This window comes from Rhea pennata, chromosome 5, assembly GCF_028389875.1.
Source record: "Rhea pennata isolate bPtePen1 chromosome 5, bPtePen1.pri, whole genome shotgun sequence".
NCBI lineage: Eukaryota > Metazoa > Chordata > Aves > Rheiformes > Rheidae > Rhea > Rhea pennata.
In genome coordinates this window covers 63889434-63910658 of record NC_084667.1, presented here as the reverse complement: position 1 = coordinate 63910658, position 21225 = coordinate 63889434, and the positions used below count along the sequence as shown (strand labels likewise).

At 42.4% G+C, this 21225-nt stretch overlaps 1 protein-coding gene across 1 annotated transcript; it reads right to left on the bottom strand.

Moving 5' to 3' along the window:
- Positions 1–1395: 1395 nt before the first annotated feature.
- On the bottom strand, positions 1396–21225 carry DHRS7 (dehydrogenase/reductase 7). Its single transcript, XM_062577369.1, has 7 exons — positions 21087–21225; positions 16163–16315; positions 12017–12123; positions 10819–11058; positions 4078–4200; positions 2388–2603; positions 1396–1640 (listed from the first exon to the last, which is right to left on the bottom strand). Exons 1-7 carry the CDS (start codon positions 21211–21213, stop codon positions 1605–1607), a joined length of 1002 nt encoding a protein of 333 aa, XP_062433353.1. The 5' UTR covers positions 21214–21225; the 3' UTR covers positions 1396–1604.

Genomic DNA, 21225 nt, shown 5'->3' with positions numbered 1-21225 from the left:
TAGTTGCATTTTGCCATGCCGACTTACTGCAGTGTCTTAACCCGTTTTGCAGACCCCCAGCTCAAGCAGTGGTGTGTTAGTGAGTGGCGTGAACCTGCATTCTTCCAGAACAGTGGAAAACACAGGTGTTTCAATCAGTCATTTTTTTCTAGACAGTAGTTTACATTTTTGTTAAATGTCATGTGAAAATGTCATTCCTGGCTTATTCACTGCTAGATAGGGACCAGCATGGATGAAAAGTTTCAGTAGTATATAATTTTTTAATCTCAATGATATAAAAATATGTATTTTTTTAAACTATAAAGTATGTGGCCTGAGCTACATCCTGTCATGGCTGAGGACTCAGTCAACAGCAAAGAGATTTTCAAGCTTTTAGATAGAGCGGAGCTACTGCAAAGGTACCTCGCAGCTGAAGGATGAAGTAGGTGGCACTGGGATGATAAAGGCTGAACAGTACAGTCCTCAGTCCCTCAACACTTGCTTGGAACAACAGTAATGTCAATATTTGCTTCTGCTCCGTATGGAAGTACCAGTTTCTGCCAGTGAGGGGAAGTCTACAGTGACTTCATGCTTAAGTCACCAACAGTGTGAGGTCTGCCCTTATTCAGCACACTTGAACGGTTGTCTTGGCTTTAAGCAGTCTGCTATTAAATGGATTTTTCACTAGTTCCATGCTCCCTCTGCAGCCACAGGCTGCTGTAGTACAGGAGCTCTTTCCCTTGCTTCTCTTCTGAGGATATGCTATAGATGAAATGCATATTAGGTTTACTGTGAGGCTGAGTATTACCTAGTACAGGGGTTGCAATTACACTGTGACTTGAAAGAGAAGCGCTGGTCGCAAGGGAACTCCCAGATCTTCCCTCCCCTTTCCCCTTCTCCTCACACTCCTCCCCCCTCTCCCCACTCCTCTAAACACTGTCCAATTCTGAAGACCTTGCACAACATGAAGACAACTTAGGTCTGTGGACTCTGGAGTGCTGTTGGGAGACAAAGATTAAGTGTTTCTGAACGTTGTGAACAAAAGTTCAGAGGTTTAACCTCATACACATCTTTAAGACCATTTTGCTCTCAGACCATCTGTACACCAACCTTGGGGCTGGTACCAAAGATGACAGACAATCTCTTTTTCCCCTAAAGGAACACTCCACAGACTATTCATCCTTACCTTTATAGTACAAGCTTTCTCTGACTTGCAGTGCTTTTTTTTGCTTGAGGTTCATTGGGAAAGAAAGTGAGGGAAATAAGATCCTGCAGGTATATAATTTGTAGCCTGTTCACCAAATAGTTGGTAATGTCAGAGTAGCAGAAAAGCAAAATAAGACTGCCTGTTTCTCTCAATTTTTGTAAGCTTAAAAATCCACTTTTGGGGAATTCTGCAAGGACATAAAACAGGTATGTTTAGAAACAGACTTTTATTCAGAAACAGAGTTTTATTCAGTTTTATAAAGTGTGTGCGCACAGCGTGATATATTTGTCAAGTTACGTGATGACAAGGTACAACAGATTTTAAAAAAGCAAAGTTCTTGTTTGCAGTCATGCAGTTCTAAAAAAGTTAGGTGCTCAGTAAGAGCACCAGGATAGCAGGATTTTGTACAGGTTTGTTCTTACTTCTTCTTTCTTGAGTAAGAGACATCAGCATCCTGGAATGGGAATACATAAAGTTATTTTCCTCCATGCTTTCTACTGTATTTAGTTTTAAGACCTTTACCCACAATTGCTTGTGACAGTGGGCAGTTGCAGTGTGAATTTAGGAAGCTTTAGGTTGCATGAGTCACACTAATTTTTCCGTTTCCTGCTTTTGGAGCATTTAAATATGGTTTTTGTACCAAATTCAACAAAAACAGAGTCAGTAAGAAAAACGCCATCTATGAAGCAGCAGTGCTAGAATGGAACACTGCTCTGCACATCTGTCTTCTGAGAAGTGAATGACAGCACAGAGATGTGACAGATAGTAGTACCAATTAATGTACTTCGGGAAGCACTCAAATTACATGCCTGATACTAAAACTAGACACAAGCTAGGCGGAGATTGTCAACAGTTTTAATTTCAGGTTGCATTAAGTAATTTACACTAGTGACCTATAGCTCAAGCTCTGAGCCAGTGCTGAGCCCAGAACTTGCAGGCGGCGTGATGAAGATCACAGACAAGACATCTGGCATTACAAGAGACACTGACTTCACTGTTCTGCAATGTGACCGTGCTGCAGTAATTCTAGACTACCAGGCACACAGCTACGGGGTCCAGCCTGGCGCCCGCTGCTAGGGAAGTGAGGAGGAGGAAAAGAAACAGAGCCAAGCTACGATCCCAGCGTTCCCATGGCTAAAGAATCTGTCAGCAGAGCTTAAAAACAAAGAAAAAAAAGGCACGAGGAGGGGCATAAACTTACCACACCACTCTTAAAGTTCTGAATTCTTTTCTTGCCCATCTTGTTCATCAGCCACCAAGCCCAAGTGGGTGCATACTGCCACAGGTAGCAAACTGCCAGATAGGGCTGGTCGCTGATCCAAGCCTCCTTCAGGTCATTGGCTGCGCTAACCAGGGTGAGCCGCACACAGCGATCCGTTGGCATCTTGTGGGATTGATCACCGCTGTTCTCGATCGACTGAAGGGGGGAGAGAACGGAGGGATTAAAACGGGCTTTGTGAGCAAAGGAGGGAGATAAAGGGCTAGGCTCCATGTAACAGACACATTCTTCCCAATTTCTCCACTGTGCAAAAGTAGAATTACCCAGGTAATACAGCAGAGACCGTGGCTAGGAAGCATCTCCCTCACTGTGCTAATGTGCCATGGATTTTGGTGCAGGAACACCTACCTTCCTTTAGCATTCATCCTTAAATAAAGCATCCTTTACATTAAGGCATCCTTGACTGATGGCTCAGAGAAGGTGAAACCTCCATCTCCAAAGTCTGTCCCACAGCAGCATGGCCTATAGTTTACTGTGGAACCCTTTATCAGCCAAGTTAGCCGTTTGGCAACTGAGGGCCCTGAAAGAGGAGCCTTTCCTGTCCCCAGCCATCTACCTGGTTCTGTGACAGGTCACTCTGTAACCCAGTCAGGAGAAGACGCCTCCTGTTAACTTAAAATCCTGCTAGCCCTGCTGTAGGGGAGTAATCTCAGAGGAGGAGAGAGCAACAGACCTCTTCAATGGCAAAAACTTCTCACCTCACGTGTTGCTTAGTGAATGTAAGCCACAGCCCTGTGAATTTATATGTATTTCATTCTAGCAGCAGCAGACTGCTATGTCACTCTATTCTATTTCCTGGAGCAAAAGGAATTCTGGGCTGGATTTTATCTTCCAGGTCTTTTGCCATGCAGCAATCTGAGGAATTTGTTTTGCAAGACTTTCCGATTGCTCAGAAAGAACATCTTTTATTTCATGCAAGTACGTAGCTTTGCAAGCCAAAAATCCTTTCAGCGTTTGAACAAAGAGGGGATCCTGCCCCTACACGCACTTGTGTATTATCCTCAGCTTTAAAAGCATAGAACTTATGACATACTACTAAAATGTGTCCTAGTAATTTTTCTAGCTATTTTGTTAGTCGTTATTAAAAACAATTGTGCATTTGGAAGGTTTTGGTTTTTCTCCTCAAACAACCGCCAAGAGGAAACACAGTACGTGCCTTGGATCAGCTGACTGTCGTGGCTTTGCCAACGATTGCACCACAGTCAACTGAACAGGGGATGTTTGCAGACAAAGCAAACAAAAAGCGACCTATGCAGAAACTACAGTATTTTGCACTGCAGAACTTGTGTCCAGCAATTCCTGGCCTTTCCCCTAGTGCTACAGCAGGGCAGCTGCACAGTAAATTCTGCTATACAGGGATTATATATGGTGGAAGGGAGAAGGCGTAACAGCTCTCTAATGTTACTTTCATTTGATATGAATTTGATATGTTAAAGAATGACGTCTATATGCGGTTCTTACAGAGTAAGTTCTGTGCTAGAGCGCTTCTCAATAAGAAAATGGACTTGATATTTGCTAAAAGGAGAAAAAACCCCACAAAAAGATCATCGTGCCTGCAGCAAAAGCTGGATTTATCACAGTAAAATTTTAGGGGGGAAACGCTGCTCCTTACCTTTGCCAGATCCTCCGTAAAGACATTTTGTATAATCTTAGACTGGACAGGTCCTGGGCAGATGTTTATAACACTTATCTCAGGATAGTCAGTGAGCTCAGTCCGAAGAGAATTAAAAAAACCCTAGGAGAAAGAAACTTTATAATGTGATCTTCCTTTGCCACATTTCCATATGAAATAAGCCTTAATTAACACCATATTTTTAATTCTAAATCTATGCTGTAAACATACTCCACTAAATGCAATTCCTACCATTTTGTTTGACTTTTCATATTCAATGGCTAATTTAAAACTTTAGCTGCACTTATAAACATTGATAATGTGAGATTATATATAAATCACGAAGCAATCTACCCTTGGCCTCTCAAATACACAAAAACGTCTCTAAACCACAGATTCTGCTGTCCCTGTATATGGACAAATCCCACCGACAGAGCATTAGGGGGGGCGCCACCAGCCCGTACACGCAGCTTTAGCGCCCGCTGAAGTTCAGAGTGGCCACAAATGGTTCAGCATCTCTGAAAATCATCTCCGCACTGCTTTGGTGGTGGAAGTGCTGCCAAACTAAGAACTGCAGTATCGGTGAAACCTTTTCTTTGCAGGTAGATTGCTCTTTGTGGTGAGATTAAAGCTTTCAGACTGTTTCTACAGAGTAAAAGGCACTGGTCCTTACAGAAAAGGAGAGGAAAAATTTGTCAGTGTTGTCAAGTCAAAGGTGCACCCTGGTATTTTAGGAGGTTCAGTTCCGCACCACTGAATTTGCCACAGATTTTGAAAACTGACCACATAAACTGTATTTCAGCTCAGGAATACACTACTAATGTATGTAAGTTAAGCTTTAATTACGAAAGCTGCAAATATTTGTCTTTACATTAACAAGCTTTCTTAACCTCTGTAACATTTAACATTTAGACAGATGGGGAACACAACAGATTCAGGAACAGGCTCTTTCTATGAAAGCTGCTGCTGAGGCATTACAGAGCTACGATTTTGCAAACAAAATATCATGTCTTATCTTTGATCTTGGTAACGCAGTTCCCTGTATTTGTTCCACCACGTAATTTTGTGTCATAGCAGAGACAGAGCACAGGCTGATGAACTTCTCCCACTTCAGTATGAATCTACCATTTGGTAACTCCTTTCAAAAGGCTTCATAAAGGAAACTAAAGAGTCCAATAACTTCGCTAGTTAGTCCAGGATGCACCTGATTAGAAGTAGATCGTAAGAGCTACGCGTTAAATGGCTATTTGCCCTGAATTTGAGATAAATGCACATTCTCAGCACTACCTGAAACGCTGTTCTACTCTGAAATGTGAAAGAGAAACTCTGGCTCCAAGCTGCCATTCAAGCATTGAAGAGTTTTACTGGCTCGTGAGCGTGTCCATCCTCTTCCCTGCTGTTGGCACGCACTCCCAGCTGGCGGGAGGAAAGGGCTGGCTCTCACCGAGCTCTTCACTGAACCGCAACACAGCGCTAAATCCAGTCAGATACGCTCCTGCCACTATACAGATGAAGCTAACTGGGGCGATCTGCTACAGAGCAAAGAGTTGCACACGCCTGTGACCAAGAGCAGACTGCAGGATCCAAGTTCCCAGTTTCTGGTGACTAAATCCAGCTCTGAGATTGCATCGGGGCTTTGCAGCTACGCTCTGTGTAAGCCTTCACCCGGGCCTGGAACATGTCGCAGAGTTTGTGTTGTCAGTCCAGCTGACAACATCTCGTTTCACACAGGGCAAGTAAAAAGCCACTTGGCCCAAGGGGAAAGATGGCAGTATATGTCAGACTGGTGAGACGGGCCACTTGGGTGAAGGGAAAACGTCGTATCGCTCCTTTCTCAAGCCAGTGCTTTTTATCTTAGTATTTACTGTATCAAGGATTGGAAGCCCAGTCTCCTAGAAATAAATACTCCCTAAGCAGCAGACTGCCTAAGGGAGAAAACAGATTTGCAATCATTAGTTATTCCATCAAGTGAACTGTTCATACAGGCCTAATCAAGAGCTTTCCCAGCCCATATTCCCTTATCATTCCCTGGTGATTTGGAGGATGGTGAGGAAGAGAAATGACTCCCAATCTGCCTGAAGGGGACAACCTCTGCATGTATTTCTAGGAGTCAGGGAGGCTGCAGAGGACGTAACTAGAAATACTGTGCTAGAAAGGAAGAGGAGCCAGCAACATTGCTCCGTCACTTGTGATGAAGCACCTACACCAGCTCAAACGCTGGCAGACATTCAGGGATCCACATTCCACCTAAAACCAGCACTTCCCTGCAGTCCTCGTTCTGGCACTTAAAGGCAGAGCAGGGCAGGCAGTGCTGCAGGCAACTTCAGACAGCTTCCCGCAGAGGGCACTCGCCGTGGCGAACTCAAGTCGCAGACTGCTGCCTCCCTTCAAGCATTACAGTAAGAGCCTTGGTATTTAGCACAGGATTGCAGACTTGAGCAAGCTGCGATACCTGAAAGCTCAGGAATGGTCCAGTAACTCACGTTCTCTTCAGAGATCCTGTCTACAAGGTAGCCAAGCACAGGGCTGTTGAAGCTTGTGTCAGAGTACAGCTTGAGTATCACAGCGATAAAGCTTTTACTAAAGTCACTGCTGTTTTATTAGAGTTGCACAATCTGTAATACGACATGTATTTAGCCAGAGATTCTGGCACTCTCCTGTTCCCAAGCTGTGACTATTCTGCCATCCCCCTTCATTTGAAGGGCTTGGTGTGGCCATCCTTACACCATGGAAGAGGTTGTGATACAGCCTCCTTCTCCCTCCCACCCTTCATCAGGGACGCAGGATAGTCAGGATACTCCCTATGCTGCAATCATGACTGATGCACACTTGATAGGGTCTCCTGAGGCCCAATATCTGACATACTCTGTCCCCTCTGGAGGCAATATCTACATTATCTACAGGCTCCGTAATTCCAGCACTCATCTTTGATATCTGAAGATGGATGGTACGAAATTCTTCTACTCCCTCCCAGAAAAGTCTTATAATTTCTAAGGCAGAAAAAAAGTGCTCTTTTTCTTCACATTTAGGTTAGGAACAGATCCAGATTTGGGAGTAGTAAAGGGACTTCAGGGCAAGGGAAGAATCAGGATTTCCAGCCAGCTCAGATGGAAGCCAGCTGTAGCCTAAGGAGCTGGATGAATGTCTGTGGAACAGGAACTGCCTTAGTCATCTCTGAGCCTCTTCAGTTTAGTGACCAAATCCTAGTAGATGCTGAAGACAAGGTGGAGCTGACTTCTACCAAGACAGAAACATCAGAAATCCTCCCGATAATTAGGGACTTAAAGACACTAGCAGTTACTGTCCAGGGCAACCAATGTGCCTGTTAGACTAAGTCCTGATTAGGGAGCTTTTTGAAGCTCATCATTTCCTAAATACTCAACACGCCACCAATTACATGAACTGTTAACTAGATGAACAGCATATGATCTCTGCAAGTGTCACTGCACTAGGAGAGAAACATCAGACTCAGATTTTTGTGGACTTCCATTACGCTCTTACAGCCCTTCCAGACCTGAAGTAAAGGGCAAGTTCATCAGTAAAATGTTGTTGCAAAAAATTCCAGTTTGGACAAATCAATATGTGCTTATTTCAAGAATATTAATTTGTAACAGAACCACTTCCTTCCTTCCTCCTCCCCTACTGCTGTTTAAAAGAAAAAAGTAGAATGAGGGGACTCTTTCAAAACATGGCATTTTTAAGATTACAGTGTTAATTGCCACAACTGCAGCAGATTCCAAGGTATGAACTAAAAAAACAAAAAAATCTCTTAAATGAATTCATATCAGATAGACACATATTTAATAACTGACGGCCAAAATGCAACATTCGATTCAAAAAGCTCCAATCACACAGGTTTACGCACACTGGGAAGACCACAGCAGAAGGATCCGTATGCTCGGTCCTCTCTCCTCCAGCCTCTCTCCAGTCACCTGTTCTTGGCCACTGTCAGAGAGAGACTGCTGGGCTACCTAGGAATACTGCCATTCCTGCACGCTTCCTTTACCTGAAAGTACCGGGAAGCTAGAGATTTCAGTACCTTCTTACAGTTTTGAGGGTTTCATGTCCATATTTAGCCACAGCTCTAGACTGACCTTTTCAAAAGACTCTGAGAGAGAGTCCGGTTTAGAAATCTGTATTGCAAGTCACATGTTTTAACACTTGAAATTAGTATTTGCAGAATCAGGTCACTAACTGTGAAAGAAACAAGGTTTGGAGTCTGGCCTTGTTATTCCATACGTAAAATATAACTGAGTTGCTTATATTTTTTAGCTTATTCTTACATAATACAGAAATTCTAGTAACCTATTTCTTTTAAACTTCCTCTTCTACATTCTCAATCTTAATACGCACAAATTCTTCCAGAGAATTTATACACCAACATGTGAATTCCTTATGTTCTATGATTAACCATGCTTAGACCAATTACACCACACCTAAAAGGCAGTTCAACTGAAAGAATACTTAATAAATAGAGGAATACAAATGGAATCCATGCTGCTGCTTCGTGCTTTTCTAATTTAAATCCTAGACCTAAATCAAAGGCTGGCCTCTAATGGGCTATTCAGTCACTTCCATCTAAAGGACCAGTAACACATCTTCTTTCCCCATTACTAACAGAAAATTTTTAGCAGAGACCTATCGCTGTCTTCTACACCCTTATTCTTTCAAACATTTAGGCTTTGCTGTCTAGGCTGCAAAATGGCTCTGCAGTACCAACCACTTGTTACTATTGTTGTTGGTTAAACTGTCAAGGAGATAATAATTCAATAAATTAAGCAAAGTTATTTATCCTGTTTATGTCATTAAATCCAGCAGCGAGTAAGAAAGTGCCATTTTTTTTTAAAAAAATCACTGAGCACAGCTACATTTTAGCTTACTGAAATCAAAACATAGTCAATGTGGAATTCAAACAGTGGTAAAAAAAGACAAATATGTCTAAATAAATCTACTACTTAAATAATTCTGCAATGATACAGGCATTTTTTCCCCCCCAAGATGCTCTTCTGAGCTCTTCTTTCACATTTTTTCCACATGAGTGAAACTGTTTAAAATAGTTTTAAGCAGTATTCAAAATTACACAGACTGTAACAGGTCCTCTTTCATAAGATACTGAGCTGCCAGTTCTTCAAACCACTGTAAAATTCAGAACACCTGGGAAGATTCTTTCAGATTTTCCTAGTCTAGATTAGGAATGCTCATTTCTCTTTGATAAATCTGCTTTCTTACTCACTGTTCTCACCTTAGTGTCCTAGGAATTTCCTGTAGTCTGAAATTCTCACTAGCAATTATTCCTCCCTACCTGGATTAGAATGACACCATTACAGCTTTCATGTGCACCAGAATAATCCTCTGATTTAAATACTTCTTAATCTTAATCTGAAGGCCAGAGGCGAAGTGATCTTCTTTCACATTGCGAGTTTCATTATATACTGATTAGGCCTGGTTAAGATTGCATTTTGGGCAGTGCAATAAACCTACCTGGAACTACACTGGAATCTCAGTGCAGGATTCAAGCAGTGTTTCTTACAATTCCTGGTTCTTGTTATGTTTTCCCACAAGTTATAATCACAGTCACTCGTGAAGTGCAGCGGAGATCTTTGCAAGCAAGTCATAATCCCCACTTAGTCTGCCAGAACTCATGGAAATCTGAACTCCCCAGAAAAAGGGCAGAGGGAGAGGAGGGCAGGAGCCGCAGGCATGATCTGCCCTCTTCTCCCATGGAAATCTGAACTCCCCAGAAAAAGGGCAGAGGGAGAGGAGGGCAGGAGTCGCAGGCATGATCTGCCCTCTTCTCCCACCACGCTCCACATCACACGAGTGGGATTCCTCCCAGCTCAGCACCATCTGAATATCTGCACACAGTGCACGCGATGAGAAGCGGCAGAAGGGAAACTAAGCTTTGGGCAAGTGCTGGAGGTAGGTCAGGAGTGCACGAGCCACGTGGCAAACCACTTCCTCTGTGCTACATTCAGCTCAGAAAAACTGCTATAAGCTTCTGTGTGCTCTCTCCACCTTTCATATCAAACACTGTTCTGTTCAAGTGGCTTGATGCATTTATTATGGAATAAGAAATCTGACATAATTGACAGATCAACATCATATTTTTGGCTTATTTGTGTATTATACAGTTATTCTTACTCTAAAATGTAAGAAGTTGCCCATTTACCAGAAGATAAACTATTATAAACGTACAGTATATTTAAGAACAACCTATTTATATGTAACACAAGTTTTATTCAATGGGATTTTATCTGTATAAATGCTGTGTTTCTAAAGGCTTTGAAAACACTATTTTCTATTTTTTCTTTCTGCTTTCAGATAGGAGCATCATGCCAGGGACATACAGCTCTCCGGTTCATATAATCCAGTCTAGTTCCTTTAGGCTCAAGTTTTGTTTTGAAAAGAAAAAATTAGTGAGGAATTTCTAGTGCTACTGATAGCTGAGGAAAGGCCTGAAGTCCAACTCAAGGAAAAATTTAGAGGCTACAAAATTAGAAGGCAGATGAAAAAAAAAAGAAATCTACCCTCCTCTAATTCTTTCAGTCAGAATCACTATGTTTCAGAGCAAAATAATTCTAAAGATCTTTCAGAATCTAAGTTATATTTATTCTGCACAGAGAATGACAGTCTCACCTGAAACTGCACAGAGTTCACCGCAAGGAACAGATGATACAGCCCTAAAACAAGGCTGGTTTATAACATAACAGGGTATAATTAATTTCCAGAAATGTAACTTACCTGCAGAGCATGCTTGCTGGCACAGTACCCAGAGGCAAGAGGAGCTCCCATGATACCCATGACACTGCTCATTGTTACAATCTTCCCTTTTTTCCTTTGGATCATGTGATTCAGGACATATTTTGTTAAAGAGATTGTACCTAGGTAGTTAAGTTCCATTATGGCACTGAAAACATCCAGGTTTGTATCCACAAACAGAGAGCGCTGGGAACGTCCACCATTGTTGATCAAAATATCAATCTCAGGAAAGATACAGTGATAAATTAATAAAACACATTTCCTTTAATACCTGCACTTTATCAGGCAATCGTTAACAGGCTATTCTCCTCCCTCTAGTACTGTCTCTGCCATAAAAGAAGGAACTGCTGAGATGTTTTGATAGCTACTCTCCCAGAATACTTCTCCTTTGAGCTAAGGGTAGCTAACTTTGAGCTGAGTCAACAAGAGAGAAATGTAATCCATTGAGCCAAACAAAGTGAAGTCCTAGTAGAGGAACACTGGTGCCCAGAAGCTGTTTTCCATCTGACAATTTTTAACTATACTACATTGTAGCAAGCACTGTTTGATGTCCAGGTCCTGCAAGGTGGCCTCTCTAAATAGATTTTTGTGCAAATATGGGATTCAACTGCAGTAACAGAAGAAACAAATCTGGTGCTAATAACTTCACTATGAAATCAGAATATCAGTGGACTAAAGGCCCAGCTCAAAGCTTCACACACTGTACTTACATTAGTTAGATCTGACTGCTGTTGTTTCAGCTCTCTGCTCTGGACTACCCATCTGGAATACTACGCACCAAGGAAGGGAAACAGTTGTGCCTGACAGCCAGTTTTGTCCCATATGGCTCTAATCCCAAATTACATGGCTTTCATGCAGAATTTTAAGTCCAAAATACACACTTGAAGATTGCTGCAGCTGGGCCAGAAATCTAGTGACTTCAAACAAGTGATTTTTTAGTTCTTGGTAATGGCCAAGGATTACTCATTCATTGCTGCTTCTATGCAAAACTTGCTGAAGCCCAGAAGCAAATAGAAGACATGAGAATTGAGGTCCTTTCTGGCATATTTAATTCTGAAACTTGAGTAAGATGTAGAAACTGCTGAATTTACTGTTTGGCAGAACAAAAGCAAAAGAAGAATATATGCAGAGATAGGTCATATGGAAGGAAGAGAAGTTCAGCCTCAGAAGTGCACCTTACCTTGCCAAAATGCTTAAGAACACTGTTAGTTGCAGCTTCATGAGAGCGTCTATCAGTCAAGTCAAGACGCAGAACAAGGATATCTTTTTCACTCAAGTTGCTGATCTCTAAAAACCATGGGAACCAACAAAATCACCAATGTAAAAATAGTAAGAAATTTAATGTGCTTTTAAACCCCAAATTTTCGCTAAGGAAAAGACACTGAACTATCTTCCTACTTAATAATATAAAATATTTGGGTTTGTTTTCATTGTGATCCCTACACAGAATCAATTTTTAAACTGTTCCTACTAAAGCTCCTCTTTTCCCATCCTTATGTTTTCTTTTTTTAAAAAAATGACTTTAATAAATGAAAAGGGATTGTGTACCATAATACAAAAATTCCATTATCCAAGTAAATTGCAACGGTTAGGAATAACATGCAACAGGATTATTTGATACCAAAATCTTTCATCAAGCCATTCAGAAGCAGTGTATTGGCAGCCTTGACATTTTGTTTGTAGGTAAACTGTTCAACCATGGTTATTCCTGACAAAAGGAGAAGTACTGTTCATCCCCCAAGAAAGATACACATGAGAAGTTGGATTACTACACAGAATGGAAGTGGCTTTGTTTAATTCAAAGCTTCTAACTTATCCATCCCCTGAAATAGAAGTCATCTGTCATCAAGGTCAAGCCATCACGCTAAGTGTTTCCACCACTGTCTCTTTGAAAGAACTGACCTTTTCCATTGAAGGTATTTCTTGAACACTGATTAGCTACTCTGAGGCTTTGCAGCAGATAATTCACAAAAACAAAATTCTTAATGTTAATCTTTTTTTTTTATTTTCCTAGCTGGATATAGCATGATTTCTAAATTACTTCTTCCCCAGTGTTATTTCTGAGCCTAATTGACTCATAGCCACAATTAAGTATACTTGCTCCCCTTCAACTAGCCATGCGCTTTAGACAAAGAGCCTAAAGCTCTGATTCTTTAATTACCATGTCTGCATATACAGGTAAGGTTGAACTTTGTCTTCACCATGATGTACAAATAGGCAGGTTGTTTAAATCCATAAATCTTCTTTGTTCAAAGGTCACTAGTACTTATGCAACTGGATATATTAAACCCATTTGTTTGGTTTAAAGCTACCACTCTTTCCATTTACAGCTCTTCCCCCACCCTTCCAGATATGCATTTCCCCCACTCCATTTCTTCCATTGTAGACAGCAGTAAAAACCATGTAGGTTATACTACTTTCTCAGGGACACTTGCATCTCAGACTGCCTCAAAGTAGGTTTGCACAGGTGAAGCCTGCTGGGACTTTTTAGGCAGATCCCCAGAACTGTGCACAGTATTCAAGGTGTAGGCATGTCCTGAAGTCTCCTTCAGTAGGAGATTTACACCACATGGCTTCTGACCAGGATCAAACTGCCCAGCAACCAAGCATCAGCTCTTGCAACTGACATTTTTCTTACCAACCTATGATGGGCTGCTACATCCCTTTTGGCAATTCATTAAGTTCTAGTTACTTTTCACCTAACAAGAAGCTATGCTCACCCAAAGCCAACTTGCTGCCTTTTGACAGACAGCTGTGTAAGAAATGCTGACTTAAAATCTTTTGCTGCGTGATTGTTGTATAGCTCCTTCTCCTAGAATCCCCTGGAGGATTTCAGATCAACATCTCTTTTCAATATATGTTATTCTGAGAATGGCTAGACAGTTTAGCCACAGAAACTCTTTTCTCATAACACAATGAACAGTGTTATTCAGATTAGACCCTTTATTTTCCAGCTCTTCAGCATTTCCTCTTCTATTTTTCATTTCTCTCTTGTGTAATACCCTTTCCCAAAGCATGAAACTTCAGAGGCTGAACTACATGACCTCCTGAGGTGCCTTCCAAACTCGATTACTGTATGATTCCATGATGTATATATATTGCCTGTCATTCATTTGGCAAAGTGCCTATTCATATATAAATTATATTTGAGCTTGGTCAAACCAATGAATTATCCCATCTAGCCTTTTTCTTTTAAAAGCTATTAAGACATAACTCTCTAACATTACTGGTTAAATTCAACTCATGTTGCAAAGAGTGTTGGGGGAAATACAGAAGCTACTTAAAAAAAAAATCAGCTAAGAGAAGGTTATACAAGTTGTTTTCTTTCCTTCCTACAGAAGTGCAATGAAGTACGTTGAACTGCACATATGACTCATCAGGTATTATCATTGCTCTTTTACAGTGCTTTGCTTCTCTCTCTCCTTCAGCATTTTAGTAGTGTAGAAAAATCACATAAATGTGTAACATAAGGTGATGTCTCAATTTTCAACAAGATAAGTGCGCTTTGTTCTCATGTTAATATGTAAATTACCTAGCTAAGTTGCTAGTTAAGTTTAGAGCAGCTACAGCAGGCATGTTAAAACCTGTCAGATCCAATTATGCCATCTAATTCAGCCAAACTCATGTTCGTGTCAGGCGCTGCAATTCAGTAATTTTAATTCAGCATATCCTAATCAAACCTTACGAATTATTCTTGAACTCAAATGCAGAAAGAAAACATACAGTAGGTGGAAACAGGGACAAGCCACCCAGGAAGCACACAGAAGCACTGCCCAAACGTGCAAGGATAGAATTAGGTAGGTTAAAGCTCAGATGATATTGGAATTGGTGAGGAACATGAAGGGCCACAAGAAGGGCTTCTATAGAAACAGCAGCAGCAAAAGGAAAACAAAATATAGAGTGAGCCCACTGCTATATAGGGATGGTGCTGGAAGATGGCCTTGGTCTTTATTAGCAATATCGACCTTCAAGTTGCACACGTTCCTGACGCTAGTCTCTTGGGGAAAGAAATACTACCAGTGTTAGAGGAAGATCAAGTTACGGACAAACTGGACATATACAAGGGGCCAGATTCCAAAATGCAAATTCATACTCTTGCTTCATATCCGTTGAGATAATCCTTCTGAATATTCTTTAGTACACTGCACTCAAACATTAGCCGAGAATGGACATCCAGGATTATGACTCCTGCCATATTTGGTCTTATCAAAGTTTTGTAATGACAAACTGCCACAGATGCAAGTGTAGTTGCATATATTCACTGACTACTAAACATTGCATCATATGGCCTTGGAATTTTGTCATGATTACCATTTAACCATGTTATCAATTTAAGTCCCTCTATTTCCTTTGGAAAATACATATTTAAGCTTTTTTGAAGCATAAGAAAACGGGAATAGGGAATTGTGTATTTTTTAAAACTTTGTCAGATTTTTCAAATACTCTGCTATACTTTTTATGTTTCTAAAAATATTTAGGTACTAATCCAGACAAAATTTCAATATTCACAAACTTCCATTACACATAACCTTTGGACATCCCGTTGCCATTACTATGAATGCATTGTTACTGTGGTAGTTTTAAATACTCAGCTATGGAGGGTAAGTAGTCTGAAAGAAATCTAATGATAATTATGCTCAAATCAGTTCTATGTAATAACAAGAAAACTGGCTAGCCCTCTCCCTGTTAAGCAGGAAAATGGGGGGAGAAGGTGGAATGACAGGAGGAAAGGAAGAGAGAGAAACAGGAAGAACAGTCAGACTCCAGATTCAGCTGGTATATGAAAGATAGCTGGAATAGTTAAATATCCTGCTTCATATTCATTCCTCTGGATCTGTAGGAGATCACCTCCTTCATAATTGATCAGAAGGACTTTTTCTGAACATTTCTATTCATTCCTTTTCCAAAAGGAGAGTTCTTGGCAGCTGGTCAGACTGTCATATGCACAAATCTGAAGGAAGATTCTTTTCCTCAGTAGCATGCAGCTACATGGTTTGTTTCTAAACAAGATGTTACCCCTCAGATTTGTTTCCTCTCTTTCTCACTGTATTTGTTCCTTTTTAAATCTAGTGACTTTTGAGACCACTTGCATTTGTATGATGAGATTTTTAGATAACACTGGTATGTTAAGGAACTCGTAGTGCCAGTCTTCACAAAGGCTTCTTGCTCCAGAGAAGAAACTACCTGTTTCAAAGCTACAGTGAAGCTACATAAAGTTTACTTTTATCAAGAAATTTATTACTGTGATATGTGGATTAGTATTTCTCTGGCAATTCTAACACAGCCAGAGTGTGATTGCTTGCACGAAGTAGTAACTTATACTTACCAAGGCATTTCTTTTTCACTCTTTCCAGCTCATCCTCTCTCCTTGCTGAGATGGCAAGCAAAGCTCCTATCTTTGCTAGCTGGTAAGCCAATTCCTCTCCAATTCCACTTGAAGCTCCTGTCACCCAGACAACCTTGCCAGGCAGTTCATTTTCTGTCAAAGGAATCAAGACGAGAGTTCACACATTGCCAATGCCAGGACAAACATCAGCATTAAGCCATTGCAGGTGTACATCTTGGTATTATTTGTAACAAATACACTCAACTTTTTCACTACAAAATCTTAATTTCTTCATTTTTAGTCACGTGCAATTGTGAAATTGTCCAGTGCTGCTCTGTCGCCACCTGAACTTTGGTCCAAAACTAACCTGAATAAACACTCATTATCTCTACTGATGGAAGAAGTTTGATTGCATTTCTGCAAGCCATCCACACGCATCATTTTCACTGACCTCAAAGAGAGCTTCAGAGAAAAAGAGAGAACTCTCAGAAACAACAAAAAAAAGATACTATACACACAGTCCAAACAAAAGCCTAAGCAAACGTTTCCCAATACGTGTTCTAACCCCCAAAATGTTGCTAAGTAATTGCAGACTTAAGAAAATTCTCTGAACAAAGGAAGCTAATCAGAACAAACTGAACGGGTGTTCATCCACTTTGTTTTGAACCCAATGCAAGTTAAATCCTGCATTGTTCAGAGCAAAATATACAGAGCTCCCGGTGTGTAAGCCCAAAGGTGGATCTGCTATATGCCTATACCACCTGCCTAGATATGCTGTTATAACCTCTAGTAAATATATGTTATCTTATTCCTTCTACTCCTTTGTTTATATGCCTGTTCCCTCTTGTCTGCAGTCGTTTTCCCCTCCCCACGACACACCTGAGCACTGGGAAAAGGTTTCACTTTTCCAAAGTATATTCAAAACCATCGAATAAAATAGGTTACAATCACTCACTCTAGAATATAGTTTAAGGATGCATGATTACTAACAACAGAGCACTTTCAGCAGAACATATCATTCACTGTGCTCAACAGAGCACAGAATGTATCATTCACTAACACTCACATGTGTTCTCCATGATAAGTCTTAGTGAAAGTCTGATTAGAGTACTCAAAACACTGCTGAGAAGAGCTTATCAAGTTTGCTTATCAAGTTGGCACAGATGAGGATTCTACCAATTTCTAGCCACACAGGAGAACTGTCTTGTTATAACCCTCCTCACACTTAAAGCCAGTCTACTCTGAAAAAGGCTATAATAGCTTTTTTTTTTCCTCCAACTCACTTGTTCATTTAGTTCAGTAAACACGCTCTTTCACTAAAGCCAGTGGGTATAACTACTTGCTTAAGCTGAATTTGTAGGACTGGCAGTCAATATGATTTTTCCTTTATAAGCTAAGTTTTAGCCAAAGAGAAAACCCTCCTAAAGCTAAGAAAAAAAAAAATCATAAAAAGCCCCCTTCCAAGAGAGAAGTACATTTTAAAATTTATGTGGGAGATAGGAAAAAAAACGGTGTTACTGAAGCAGTAGGAACAACTATTTTATTAATAGTTACATTAAAGGCAGCTGTCATTAAAGAATATTCATCCTCAAAGATCATGGGGGTTCATCTCTCAGATAATTTTTTTTTTGGGGGGGTGGGGGGCAGAAAACCTGTGTGTACAAACACTACAAGAACAGAAGAATACTGTCCTCCCTTTCATCCCTGCTTACCATACTCATCTCTTCCTACTGAGAATAATTTCACTTCCTCCCACCACCCCCTTTCAAATTCGCCTTGGACTAGTTCACTGCAGTTATTCAGGATCTTGTTCTGTGGACAGAACAATAAACTGAGATAAGGAAAGTTTTCCATCAACTCCTCAGTGCTGACAGTTGCCAAACACTGAGCTACCGGTAGTTAACATAATGGAAAGCCTAGCTCAAATACTGTTGTGGAACATGTCTCAAACTAGCTTGTTCTAGAATAAATGTTCTGTTGCTACTGGAAATAACATGGCATGGTTAATTGTTAATGTAAAAAATGAAAGTGGAAAACATTACTACTAACCATTAACTTTTGCATTACAAGGCATAACAAAGGAAAGGCTAAACAGATTACTAGTGCAAGTAATCCAAGAAACGTTTCTGTAGTTCAGCATTGTTTAAGGTTTTTCTCTATGACTTTATAGCCCTTATAGCACAAGATGGCTATTTCATTAATGAAAAAAAAAGAGAAAGTTTAAGGTGGGGAAGTTTAGAACAGAGCATCCACCTCGCCCCCAAAGAATCATGCCATTGCTCCCAGTTTAAAGACAAAGCCTTCACATATGTACCTTAGTAAAAATATCCTCCCTAGTTCTTACTACCACCCTGCCTGAAGGGTGCACCATTCAGAGCTGCTGATCAGCAGAAGTGAAACAATACGTAATAAAAGTCACCTAGCACCCTGTAACCATTGTCCCATAACTATACAAGTGTTTAGAACATGGGAAAACAGTTCAGCATCTGCCAGGGACAAAATCCACTACCTTCACTATAGGTGTGAACCACTGAAATGGAACCAGTCTTACCTATATTATGGCTATTAAGCTATAATTCCTAAATATTAGGGCCATTCTCTGTAAGTACAGTTTACAGAACAACAGAAGGAAACACCTGAGATGAGAATGTTTTCTGATAATAAGTTTCTCTGCAAAACCTTCAACAGAAATCCATGCTAAGGTTGTAGAAGCTATTGCACAGCAAAAGTGATCAATGTCAGCTTTAAATAAAGATCAAGTTTTTCTCCATGTGATCTGTGTTACTTACCTGCAGATATCTGCAGGTACACTACATTATATGCACTGCCAATATGGGAAGGAGAAAGAGAAGAAGGGGAACATATTCAAAGAAACACCTTTTTTAGCATTTGTCTCTTCTGTTTTCCTAACAGTTACAATCAGTACCAAGGCTCCTCTGTCTCATGTATGTAGCAGAACTATCAGCAAAATGCCACTTAAACGCTACTGCCTGAGCTAATTACTGCTTCAGTTAGTTACAAGCATTGAGGTTGGGGGGCTGGTAGCCAGAAAACTGCTCACCCTTCTCAAAGAAGCCTATGTTGACAAAATTCTGGCCCGCTCTGTATCACATGTTGAAACTGTTGTACCAGAAAACAACTACATCACTGTATGCAGGAATTTTTAGAGACTAGTTAAAAGGTCTCCAGGCTTCCAATAAGGCTGCAAGTTGCATTCAAATAAAGTTATGTCTGAGAGTTCCTAAAACTCATTGTGCTGCACACAGGGCAAAACTTAAATTCTGGTTGTATTGGTGCTCTCTTCTTCATTTCAGACTAGCACTTTTGCAGCAGGCTTCTGCGAGAGCAAAGCACAGGCATCTCAGGAAGTTTGCGCCGTACTCCTAAACTCAGCTCCTCAGGAGAATAATTGCCACCTTCTCCCATTTCTTCTGTCTGGTCTAAAGATCCCCTCGACCCTGGATGGTTGTCCTAGCTCCTCGGCTAACCCCAGAAACCCAGCCCAGGATTCCCGCTTCGAACAGCCTCCTTGCCAAACTGTTTGCAGAACTTGTCCCGCTCTTCCAGCGATCTCTCCCCAATTACAGCCTTCGTCTGCACGACCATTCCCCGCACTGAATCCTAGCCTCAAACCCAATCCCTAACTCCTCTGCATCCCTCAGACACACCTTCGGTCACGGCAGTCCTACGTCCCCACCAGCCCAACGCCCAGTTTTCCTCACGCTCGGGCTTGTAGCGTCCCCTCATCCCACTTATTTTGCAGCAGGCTACTTCGCCCCCCGGCCCGGCCGGCGCGAGGGGAGGATGGTGCCCGGTCGCCGGCGGCACGGGCTGCCTGCTTTCGGCACGGACGCCCACGCGGCTCACGGCGGCCCCGCGCTGCACGTGCCGGGCAGCCCCGCTCCAGGGCGGCATCCGCGCAGAAGCTCACGGCCCTTTGGAGCCAAAGGCTCTACTAAGCAAGTAAAAACCACCACTCTTAAACCTCTTCGTTCGTCTGGAAGAGGGCAGAGTCACAGCCAAATTATAAAGGTCAGCGCGTGCCAGAGCTGAAAGTCCCTGCCTGAAGCAGTTTTACTGAATCTTTGTAGCTATACGCATCCAAAACAAGGTATCACCGAAAAAAAGCCCAGACAGCAGTTCTGCGTGGTGCTGCTCCCATGCCTTTTGGAAAACAATTCTCGGAAGCCAAAACCCACTTAACTCAAACGTTAATATTCACGTCTACTGTCGTAAACACTTTCAGCACTGCTGTGAAACAGAGATCTGCTGGAAGCTGTAAGAACAAGCTCAACTGAACAGAAGTTAAACAGACCATGAAGCCTCTTTCTTCCCCCAGAAAAGCTATGAAAGGGGCCAACTGGCGCAGCCCACTGTCCGTCTGCCTCCGAAGGAGGCGGCTGCCCCACGGCCCCGGCGGGACATCGCCGGCTCCCCGGCGGCTTCGCCTCGGCGCGCTCGCGGAGCAGACGGGCGGGAAGCGGCCCAGGGCGACGCCGGCACGCCAGAAGCGGGCAGCACCGCCGAGAGCCGCTTCCCAAAGGGGCGAGAGGCGGCGGCAACAACCCCTCACCGCCACGGCACCCTCCTTCGGCACCGGCACCCTCCTTCGGCACCGACACCCTCCGGCGCTTCGCTCGCTTCATCGCCGCCTTCGCCAGGCGCCCGGGGCCGGCGGCCGCCGCTCGGCCCCAACGCGTCGTTCAACGGGCGCCGTCGCGGCCACACTGAGCGACACGTGAAGGCGGGAAAATCAGGAAATCGTGTTTTTTGTGCACGTGCAAGCTTTTATTATTTTTTTTTAATAATTGTTCCTCAGACGGCGGTTCCTCCCGGGCAGCGCCTCGCTCCCCCCACACACACACCTTCCGCCCCTTCCCCGCAGCCACGGCGGGGCTCACAGGAGCCACCGCGCCGGCTTTACCTGGCTTCTTGCCCCGCCACTCGGCCCAGAGCACCGTGAGGTCGCCGTCGGCCCGCAGCCACCGCGCCAGCAGCGCCGCCAGCGCGCCCAGCGCCAGCAGCGCCAGCACCGCGCAGCCCCACGCCATGGCCGCCGCCGC